This window comes from Cydia fagiglandana, chromosome 8 (genome assembly GCF_963556715.1).
Source record: "Cydia fagiglandana chromosome 8, ilCydFagi1.1, whole genome shotgun sequence".
NCBI lineage: Eukaryota > Metazoa > Arthropoda > Insecta > Lepidoptera > Tortricidae > Cydia > Cydia fagiglandana.
Window position 1 is genome coordinate 295,131 of NC_085939.1, and position 12,668 is coordinate 307,798.

At 37.2% G+C, this 12,668-nt stretch overlaps 1 protein-coding gene across 1 annotated transcript in view; it reads right to left on the bottom strand.

Moving 5' to 3' along the window:
* LOC134666424 (eye-specific diacylglycerol kinase-like) overlaps positions 1-11,113 on the bottom strand; it is an 89,913-nt gene extending 78,800 nt beyond the window's left edge. The window contains exon 1 of the mRNA XM_063523571.1: positions 10,524-11,113. Coding sequence (XP_063379641.1) covers positions 10,524-10,738 — 215 coding nt within the window. The 5' untranslated portion in view covers positions 10,739-11,113. The remainder of the gene's footprint in view (positions 1-10,523) is intronic.
* Between the last annotated feature and the right edge of the window lie 1,555 nt (positions 11,114-12,668).

A 12,668-nucleotide genomic window follows, 5' to 3' on the forward strand; every position in this document is an offset into this window, starting at 1 on the left:
TTAAACATATCGTTGTCGTATCTTGGTGATGTATAAAAGATATCTAATAGATGTCTATTTCAAAATCCGAATTGGGCCCTATGTATTTTTCATGTCCCTATGCACTAAAAATGTTGTATTGACACGCGAAAAGCCCTTGACGCCTACTTACAGAATATATTATGGATTTTTTGTAACATTACTGTTGACATTAACGCAAATTTTCCGCCACGTCACACGTCCACGCCACAGTAGTAAAATTGCTTCTGAATATTTAATAACGGTATGTACCTAAGATTAATAATTGACTTCGTACGTGTAGTTTATATTTGAACGATTTTTTTTCATTACAAATGCATTTGCCGTATCAAATTATTATTAAATTAATTATTGGTACTCTTTTACAGTAATAATAAAGGTTAACTGGAAGAGATCCCTCAAAGGGATAAGCACGCCTTTGTACTTCTTACTAATTGTATGTTATTTTTAATATGTCTTTTTGTACAGTAAAAAGTTTACTACTACTACTACTTCTTTTTCGAAGGTAACAACGCCATAATTAATGACGGAGAATGGTTTCGTGGGAGGGTATCACCGTATCAGACTAGAGAGCAAATTACTAAATGCTTTTATTATGTCTATAAATATTTCGCTAATTATAATTTTCTATTTTCCCTGAGACAAAAAGTGCCATTATGCCCGTTACCAGGTGCTAAAGGCAGGTAAAAATAATACTCCCTTATCTTATATCACAGACCAGCCTCTAGGCGGTTTTCTGTGTTTTAATTTCTCAGTGCTGATCTTTATGTAGGTATGTTATAGACAATATTGTTCAAAATTAATAATCAATATTACCAGATTATTTTTTAGTTGTAAACCAGTAAAAAAAATTGCCAGATTAATGTCCGTCGGTAACTTTTGCCAAATTTTGGCCGCTTTGATGACGAAATGAAGGTTGAAGTTTTTTTTAAAGCACAAAATATCAAAAATCATTATTTATTCATATTAAGTGAAATATAGTAAGCCCTTTATTATATTAAACACAACGACAACGGCGACGACGACCCACAGCCACAAATAATTTGGCCACATTTAACCATCTAAATATAAAACCATTTAAAAACACGCAACTGCCCTCCAGAAAAAAGAAATATGGACCACTCTGCGTTCACAATAATGGCAGGTAAGTATACAACGATGAATAAGTGTACAAGTAAGTATACAAGTATAAATATTTAACGAGCTAAAAGCTCCGTTAGTCAGAATGAACAATAATGTCAATACTGAAGTCGATAGTTGATTCCTCTGGCGAATTTCGATATCTCAAAAGCCCTTGAGTGTACACTCAGAGCGGGCAGATATTTGACTAGTTAATAATGGATTCGATACAACACAACGTTCGATAGAATCCTCAACCGCTACGAGTACCTATATAGTCAGTAAATACTACACCTAGGTCCTAGGTAGGTATTTAGCATTGTAGCTAGTGCCATTAAATTAACACTTTTTAGGGTTCCGTACCCAAAGGGTAAAACGGGACCCTATATTACTAAGACTTCGCTGTCCGTCCGTCCGTCTGTCACCAGGCTGTATCTCACGAACCGTTATAGCTAGACAATTGAAATTTTCACAGATGATGTATTTCTGTTGCCGCTATTACAACAAATACTAAAAAGTACGGAACCCTCGGTGGGCGAGTCCGACTCGCACTTGTCCGGTTTTTATATTTCACAAGCCTTCTTGAGCTTACTGTGGGACTTAGTCAATCTGTGTAAGAATGTCCTATAATATTTATTTATTTATAATTATGTACCGGGATAGTGTGTACCTGCGTATACTCGTAGCAGCAAAAGTATACATAACTTAAGAAAAACACGGCTATAGTTCAAAGCAAATTTGCGGTAAATATTTTGAAAAATGTTGAATAGAATAGAATCTGGACCAGAAGAGCAATTAACATCATCTTGAGCAAGATAATAATAGAGGGTAAGATTAAAATCACTTGTCTCAAGCAGGCGGAAAGAGGCCTGAAAAGGTCGCCTGTCGGTTTTGATGTCAATAGAGGGCTTAGGTACCTACACTATGCGAATTGCGAACACGGACCTAGACAAACTACTTAATAAAACCAACTAAAACCAATAACTGGCATTGCAATCGTCATCGAATTTTTTTAAACCTAAGCCAGTCGATTATGAAATAACTACCTAATAAAAATGTTAGAAACTGTGTAAATCTTGAATAATAAAATTTAAAAATGGTTTCAATCTTTCGCCTCACAAATCTCACAATACAAGGAAAATTAACATTCAAATTTAAATCAATGGTATTAGAAAAAAGAATTGTATTGTTTTAAATTGAATGAAATAAAAAAAAAGTAGGCAACTGTTCCAATTAATTATGATTTGAATTTGATTGTAGGTAATTTAATTAGGTTACCAACAGTTTTGAAAGATTTACGGTTAGTTTCACTACACTTATATAGACCGGGATATGAACCGTGATCACTTTTTGTATTGTTTAAAACACGAAACACAAAAGTTGTTGTTTGTTGTTTTGTTTTGTACTTACGTTGTAAACAATATAAAAGTAATCACGGTTCATATCCCGGTCAATATAAGTCTAATTATTCTTAGGTCGCGGGTTCGCTACAGTTTAAGATTTAATTAAATATTTGACTGGGTTAATATCTTGTGTCAGAGGATTGTCTTGCTTATTGGCTTTTAATCCTATTGAACTGGCTGTTTATTAAACAAATAAGTACAAATCATAAATTTTAATGCTTAAAGGATGACTCACGTTAGACTGGGCCGTGTTCTTCCGGCGCATCGTTTTCTATGGAAAGCATCACGTCATCGCCTGTCATGTCATAGAAAAGTTAGCACCGGAAGCTCCGGCCCGCCCGGACACGGTCCGGTCTAACGTGAGACATCATTATATGTCATGCCTCGGTAATTGCCTTCGTGTAAACACTAAACACTGTCTGGCCTGAAGTAACCGAATCTATCAAAATGACTTGAAAGTAACATACAAGTATAAATATAAAATTATTGTCTCGGCTAACAGACATTAAACGCTGAGCTAATAATACGGTTTAACTCACATATTTTTAGTCAATCGCGTGACATAATTATATGTACATAATATATACCTATTAATATATGCTATTAGGCCATTGGTACCCGGCTAAATGTATCTAGCACGCTGTTGGCGTTTCCTCTTTGCACGGCTAGCGAAATACGCTGGATTAAAAATGCACCGGAACTGGGGTCGCCGCTTTTCTCTCGTAGGCGTTGACCTAACATTTTTTTTAGCATCAGCACACCAAGGCCCGCTGGTTTCTATGGCTACTGGCTGTTTCTGTTTGAGAAAATGATCGGACATATAAATGTAATTACGGCGGCCACTGAGGCGGATTATCTTGGAGTGCTTTGCGCGACAAATTGCAATTAAGTACATGCGACCATCGACGCCCACTCAAACGACTCAGAAATTTAAAGAACGCCGTCATCTGATTTCTATTTTAAGCCGACTTTTTTTGTGGAAACTACCATAAATATTATAGGATATTAAATTAAATATTATAGGACATTTTTACACAAATTGATTAAGCCCCACGGTAAGCTCAATAAGGCTTGTGTTGTGTTGTGGGTACTCAAACAACGATATATGTAATATATAAATACTTAAATACATAGAAAACAACCATGACTCAGGAACAAATATCTGTATCATCATACAAATAAATGCCCTTACCAGGATTCGAACCCGGGACCATCGGCTTCATAGGCAGGGTCACTACCCACTAGGCCAGACCGGTCGCCAAAAGTACCATAAAATATCAGAGTAAGAACCCTCACGTCTGGACGCAATTTTAAAAAGATATAATTATTATGCTGGTACTCTGGGCTCTATTTCCTGGCGTTTTAGCAAGGAACTGTTAATTAGATGAATATGTACCTCCGTGTAGTCGTCGGCAGTGACCCTTTCTACGAAGTAGGAGGAATCCCTGTACTTCCTGAGTTACCTATGAAAGAAAATAAAATTTCCCTGATAAAATGAGTGGCATTAGCCGCCGCATAACTGCCACGATTATGTCGTTCATTCCATAATAATATAACCAGGCCTCTAGTAACCTCAAAACTTTATAATTAGACAAATTAGACCAAAATAATAGAGTTACCTATACCAAAACACGTCTGCAACGATTATGATAACACACGCAGTACAAGTGTTTTAAACGGCAAACTTCAACGAAATTATGACGTATAAATAGCACTGGCACTGCGTATAGTCCAAAATCGTTGCAGACCATTCTTGGTTTAACTCTATTATTATAAAAGGTAATTTTACGACATTTGTATTAAATGACGTATCCTGCAGTAACGCAGTGGGCAGCAGTATTTTAGCGCGACATTACAATCCGGTCAGCAACATCAATTATGATATTTACAGCAGTAATGCAGGCAGTCGCGAAATGTTCCTATTAGGGATGTACCGACTAGTCGGGAAAGCCGACTATCCGGCCTCATCTGTAGTCGGCGATTAGTCGGCAAAAATAGCCGATTAGTCGGCACTTTATAAGTGACAGAAAAACAAGGCAAAAATAAATAAACAGCAAATATTTTCATAAGTTATTCACCTATTTTACCCAAATTCCTATTTAGCGTGCTTACGAAAACTTTTATTTGAAATTATTGACCGTGTGGTCGCTTTCTTATGTCCGACTGTCTGGTCGTCGTATGAGATATAGCCTTAGGATTTTTAGTGTTCCGTGCAAAACTTTGTTCACGGAACACTTATTTATTAAGCAATGAATGGAGTAAAACGATTGTTTTTTTAGTGCATTTGAACCAAACTTAGACCAAACTAATGATCTGGCCGACTAGCCGACTCGTCGGCCGACTAATCGGCCATCCGAGCGCCGATTAGTCGGCTAGTCGGCCAACTCAATATTCGGTACATCACTAGTTCCTATCATTTAATATAAACTAGTGCTCGATTCAAGGATCGGTGGTCGCGTAAACTGATATTAATTACTTAAAACTTAAAAGAGTGGAGGCTGTCAATGCTGTCATCGATTTTGATGCGACACCGCTTCGATGGCTCTCGTACATTGAGAGCGGTTGATTGGCAGCACAAATTAACCTTATGACAGTGCGGTGCTTCCACCAGGCCACTGGTAATTAATTAAAATCGGAGGTCTTGTATAGAAATTGAAGTTATTTATTGGGAGCCGGGTGAAGAGAACACTCGTGGACGATGAAAACAAGTTGCATGGAAGTTTATATAAAAAGTGATGCGTTTTCTTTGCAAGTTTTCGCAAATTTCAAATAATATACCTTTTTTATTTGAATACAATGTGATTTACTCAATGGGGTTTTAAAATGGACAGGGTTCGATTCTACTCGCTAAACCGAGCTACTTCTATAACAGGACCAACACCGGAATCGCAACATGTTGTCCAATATTATATATTAATTACAGTACGCATTTAAAAGGTTAATATTTTACCTGCTTCATTGAGCGCTTAATTTAATTAATACTACTATTATAGTAGGATGTTTACAAAATTAGATTTAATCATAAAATCAAATTACCGTTGTAATAAGTATGTTGACGTCACTGTGACCCCATTCGCGTACAGCGCCTGCATAATTTATTTAAATAACTACCAAAACATTATCATGGAATAAGTAAATAATAATGTTTCATATTTTAATGGAAACATATTAAACGGTTATTAATAGCAGCTTTTTGGGAAGACGGAGTGTTATTGGAAAATTGATATATTCAAATACGCTACATTTCTATCTATCTATAATATAAATACAATGTGAGAGTCGAGATTTTGGACTGAACTCCGCAGTAAGCTCGACAGAAAACGAGATGAGCTTAAGGCTCGGCCGCCAACCTCAATTACCTACAAATCCTACAACTATGTAGGTGGTGTGCTGATTTATACTATATTGAGACATTTTCACTCAATATAGTATAAATCAGCTTCACGCAACCAAGCCTTCAACCAGTACGTAGCTGACCATAACTTCTTACCAGCCGCCTCAGTTTAGCGGTAGACCGTAGTAGAATAGACCCACAGGACCCACCCGAATCTAATAACTGTTAGCTAGCTCGCAACAATGTGCGTTTGTTAGCTCGTAACTTGAACTAACAAACCCGCATTATTGCGACCTAGTTTTTAGTTAATAGATTCCAAAAAATCGATGATGTCACAACTCTCCTCTGCCACAACTCACCTTTGTCTCCCTATCTTTAAATAGTATTTTAATACCATCGTGATATAATAAATAATTGGCCTGATGACAAATTTTGAAATCCCTTTTAATATTGTCGGTACACTTGTATTGGTTCCGAGAAACACAATATTTCAGCTATACTCATAAGATTTAACATAAATAATTGCATTTTACTATAGCCAGTTTAAACCTCGCGCGAAAACGGCGTGTGACGATTTGTGACGTCATAAATTATGGTGGTAGACATTGCTTACATACTTACAGTTACGAATTTCCCTTGAATCCGAATGATATTGTTAATTCAGCACCATATATTACGATTAGGGATGATAAATACATTACAAAAATTGTTCACAATAAGTCATTTTATACAAAGACTCTCACACGGTTGCAATTTAAGATGAATTATTTAGATACATGTAAATTTTGAGTGAAAATCACCGAGCGCCGGATTTACTTTTTAATTTTTAATTTTTCATAGTTACGACAGCCAACATGGCAATGATAGTTCCGTTCAACCAAATAATTAAAAAAGTTTTTTGGGGAAATATCGTATTATTTAGCATTTTATTTATATAATATCAAATAAATATTTACCTTATATCGTGTAATAATATTTTTTGGACGTAATAAATGTTTAGTGGCGAAACAATATTTTTTTTGAACCTCCAAACTCTTTGGGGAGTACGTAATGGATTACAGTCAATGAGGTTGTCTATGTTGCTCTAAGAAATATTTCATGCATTGATGACGTCAACTCTTACGTCGCCTCTGATTGGTGTTTCAGCCAAAATGGCCGAGTGGAGAATTTCGCACTTTTATTTTATTGAATATATTAATAATCCTTCAGTTTATACTGAGATTGGGCCATATTTTAGAATCATATTAACATATACGTTTCTTTGAAACCATTATTTCCATGATTCTTTGTTACTGTCATCAGGCCAATTGTGATATAACGAAGCTTGCTGAGTTACCTAAGTAAGGTACGAGATTGAAAAGCCTGATTATAATGTATATATACAATTAGTTAAACAATTTTCAAATTACGACGTTTGAATGAATGTTCAAGAAAAAACCGTAATCTCTAAGATACCAGGACAGATTTCGATAGGTTAAAAAATACCAAATGGTGACTATCTGATTATAAAATACTTCAAAGGATCGAATCAAGGGGATGCTGAAGAGAGAGTGTTCTGAATAATAAATAACCCTTGCGGCTTTACAGCAGCCGAAACGTTATTAAGATAATAAGCTTATTGTTTGATAAGATAACCCAGATAACCTTTTACTTCTGAGGCGGTGGTTTTCACCGGATTGTGTTTGCTTAAAATTAAAGTTTTATCTGTACTTTTCAAATTACAAACCATCCCTAACAGCACTATAAATATATATACAATTTTTTTTTTCCACACATACAAATATCATACTATACTAATGAATACTTACTGGGTAGGTATTTAATTTACCATGTAACTAAAACTCGAATTGGACTGTAACTGTAGTTCTGTGAGGGGCGCTTAGTTCAAACTTAGTCGAGCGGTAGTCTTAAGTTGAACATTAAAAAACTCGATCATTCTATACAATTAAATGTCACGAGTTTTGTGGTCACGTGTAGGCCACAGCGTAGGTACAATGTAACCGAAGGACCGAAGCCGTACGTATTGGCACGTACCTACAACGCAGCCAGTAATTACGTAAAATTACGACATGAACACCGAACATGACTGCCATGACTGGGCTCTTTTATCAAAAGGTAAAAAACCAGAATTCATCCAGTACTTACCTATTTTTTTATGGACATAATGGGAAATCATGTGACAAGCATATGGTGAGGAAATGTTTATTATTTATATTATATTTATCTCAAAATATCAATTAGATAGAAGGTAACGGAGAACTTTTATGAAATTTCGTTTCGTAATAAATTTTTTTCGTTCACTAAACAAAACTGATAATATCAATGTAGGTCACAATTTTGCGAAGAAATGTCAATCCCGGGAATTTTTACCTTACAAGATGGGTACAATATTGTAGCTTTTTTGTTAAATTTTCAATTTTTCATTTAAAAAATAAACCGAATACGCCTCTTGACCCAGCCATTCCAGCCAATTATACGTCCCAGGTAGCCGTGATGCGGCGCCCGCGCCCACGCCCGCGTCGCGTGCGGAATGCCAACTAGCCCGCCCCGGATGCCATTGTTCTCTGCGCGCCTGCTCGCTCGGCTCGGCGTCACACGTGACAGACTTCATCCACACTCGACGCAGATTGGTAAAAGCTTTTATGACTTATTATTGACATGACGGAAAAGTAATATCATGCTAGGCCAGGTGTAATGTAAACTAGCAAGACCTTAGGTACATGAAAAAAAAAGCATGCAACTTACATACACAACACTGACATCAGAATGATATCTAAATGATGATTATTTAATAAAATTTAACGTTTCACATATTGAATATTAATGGTAAAAATACAAGTCGAGTAAAAAATATAGCAATTTTATTGAATTATTTATCAACGTTGTTCCATTTTGACATATTTTGGCCTAAATAACGGCAATCACCTTAGTAATATTATTGCATTGGCAGGGTGTACCTACGCACACAAATTGTACTCGAATTGGTATTCAATCATAAAATTCTAAACCAACAATGGTACTTTGTTGTGTCGCAGGTTTAGCCTCGATAACAGGAACAGGTATTAGGTGTAGCATCGGGCAAAGCCACAAATCACAAATACAATAATTATTTGAATGAACACTGGCATCATAATTGTTAGATGTAAATTTAATATTGGATTCCAGGAAATTAATGTGAGCAGCAAATATACCCGGGGATGCTCTATCGATTTGCAGTTTTTAATTACGTCGAATTTTGCATCAATAGGTAATTGATCCGCGCGGAGGCTTCAATCCATACTCAGATCTACAAGTTGGTTTTCACTTCGTAAAAAGTATATTTTTCACTATTTAATGTTTAAATAACTTAAAACACTCTTTTTAATTCCATTAGTCCCATTTCTATTAAAATCTATTGTGATAATGGAATCCAATAAATGGAGCCACGCCGTTTTGTCGCCTAAATAGTGTTTAAATAGTTTAAGGTTCGTAAAATGTGCGTACTCGTATCTCATAAATAAATACCAATATATATCTTATGATCATATAGGCACGGATTTCAATTGGAAAAGTGTCTACTGATTAAAGCACAATCGAACTAGGTCGAAATCCCAATGATTAGCCTTAAATAATTAAATCACGACCGAAGGGAATTACCTATTCGTATATGTATTGTACGTTTTACAGTACATATGGCCCTTTAAATTTTCGACATAGTAACATAATGTGCTAATTATCGCATTAGTGCGGTAAAGAAGCACCATACTTATATACCTACTGTAAAAGTTATTACGGAAATAGTTACTATTGGAGGTATTAAGCGTAAAAACGAATTCTACAGGGACGAGATTGCGAGAATAGACTAATTAGGAATTATAAAATGCAAGAACTCGTAGGTGCATAAAATCTTTCGAACACAAAACCATCAACTGACAGAGTTAGACACAGCTCTTACCAAAACACAGCTGTATATTTTAGCTGGCTATCAATAAGTCAGTTAAATAAATTCACGTTCATCAATTCTGCCAATTAGACTTGATTTTGATTGATTTTGCTACGAGTGAGCAATTGCAATCGATTTAAAAAATGGAACTATGCGGTTCAGGCGGTCTATCTAAGGTGACAATCGCTTGCGCTTCGCCATCGAAACGCTAAGTGTCTCTCTATCACTCTTCCATGTGTGACAGTGATTGCGTGTCATACGCTACGGAGCGCTAGCGATTGGCATGTTGTCTACGGGACCAGGTGTGTCGCTGCGGTGCTTTGTCACAATGAACTCGATGAGTGTTTTATTCATTGATTGACCTAAATTGTCGAACAATGAGGCTACGAACTATGAACGCCACCGGCCGATTTGTACTTTAATTAGACTTGCAGTTGACGCATTCGCTTGCACATCCTAAATGAATTCTTCAAGCCAAATTAATAGGCAGTTAGAAATAGGTAATTTTATCATTCGATATTAATATCCCAGTTAGACGACGCGACAACTCGCATGATATTGTGGTTACAGTGCGGAGTACTATTAATGTATTTAATAAGGTTGGGTACATCCAATCCAATTTAGCCGATTGATCGAATACCGCAATGTCATGAACTTATGGAACTCGCTGTCTAAATTAGTCCTTAGATACTAAACGGCGTTGAAACCGTGAAGAAATGTTACAGACCTTAATACTCGAAAAGTTATTTTTGATTTCCTTTTGATTCTTATGGCGTGTCGTCTTCGAGCCAGGGCGGCGGCGCCCGCGAGCAGCGCGCCTTCGGCACCGGCGCCGCCGTCGGACTCGTCGTCGCTGGTGCGGGGCACGGCGGCGGCGGCCGGCGCCGGCGGCCGGGCCTTCGAGCCGCCGCCGGGAGCCCTGCCCGTGCCCCACGACAGCATCGAGCTCCGCAGAGACCTGAGCGTCTCCGTTGTACTGCAGGCCCGCTCACTGCACCATTCAACAACATATCGGCGCACCGATTTAGTGACGCTCACGGTTCACGCGCACTTCTCACTCACTTCACTACTGTTACATGCTACAAAGTCACAAATGCGGTGTTAAATTAAGGTCGTCGGTGGGAATGTGATGACGGCGCGCGTAGCCAACCCCCGGCGGCATATCACTGTGCAAACACCGCTATCTCGCGGCGTACGTACATTAACTTCGATCACTCGGTAATGTGGGTAACGTACTATGAGATATATCGAACCTGCTGGCTTTGAATCATGCTGTCTGATAAACCCGGGTAACTTCTAAATGTACAACTATTAACGTTAATTAGGTATACATTACATAAGCCTAGATTAAAATCATATTTTACCTAATGCCGTTTGTACATATACTTAGATAATAATCATACGTTAGGTTTGAACAAATATCTCATCGAGCAGTGAAAAAAAACATAAAATACCATGTACAATTTATCAGATATTCAGTGAGTAAATTATTTGCAGTGTGAATAAAATACGAACCGAAGCCACGTTCGCTTTACAGCGACAACAGACGGGAAATTCAAATGAAGAGGACTCCATATTGTATGAGTCACAGCGGCCTCCACGCATAAAAAAAGCTGGTAAAATAATACCATTTCCATTCTACAAGTTGCTCGTATACCTATCATGTTATAACGATTTTTTTTATTGTTGAACGTAGTCAAGGTTACAATGCGGGAGTCAATAATTACAGCATAGGTGACGGCATTGTACTTACTTAACCTTCAAAACAAACTGATTTGATCGTTAATTTAAGAACCTATATAAGTAGGTACCTGTTTTGTAAGTATTATGCTACTTATCTTTAACATAAATATTTGAAATCTCGATATAGGTACTGAGAGCAGTAAACTTCCAGTAAATAGTACCTATTACCGAAGTTTAGAGACCGGCATGCTCACACGTATTGTATACATTTACCGGTGTTATCAGACAACAAACAAATCAAAGTGCGTAAACTATAATATTCAGCCACTAGGTCTTATATCTCACGGTCTCTAAGGTCCAGCTTCCATCCGGTCTTTTTTTGGGCCCAGTATCTTACGGAGAATCTACCTAACATCAAGGGGGAGGGGAGACTAAAGCTCACAGGCTCCGTTGGTTGGGCCATTTTGAGAGAATGGATGATGAAGATCGGAACGCTGAGTCAACGGATTAAGTAAGTAATCTTGATATTAAACAATTTATACACTGACATCAAAATTACATCTAAATTATGTCACTCAGCTATCGTGCATCGTGCATTTCGCTCGTACTTGTCGGTACATGTATTGGCGAGAGAGAGAGATGCAGAATAAATAAATGACATCATTCAGACGTCATTCTGATGTCAGCTAGTGTACGTTCGAATTGGCCTGCTAACATGATATGGGGTTACTCACAGGTACCTATAATCAAGTTAAGTATTCTTACACAGAGTGTAAATAGGTCATCAAAGAGCAAAAAAGACATGACGTAGTTTCTATAGGTCAAGTGGTTAACCTAACCAGCCTGGGGTTCTCACGGTTACACTTAACCGAAACTGCCGTTTTTGTTGACCTATATAAGTAGGACACTGGACAATACCACGCGCAAGTTGACTGATAATATTATCCTTCACTGTAAATTTATCCTCATGGTTATTACTTATTAGGGTTTATTTGACATAACAATATCCCCATATCACTGTTGAAACACATTGCATGATAACCTCACTTTGTGATGTATATAGATCCTAGTATTTATTTCACTGAACACCGGCTTGCTCTACACCTACGATAACGTTAACTTTCCGGTAGGTGTTAGTCTGTTCGTACGTGTTTGTATCGATAAACACTCGCGCGAACTAAAGTAACGC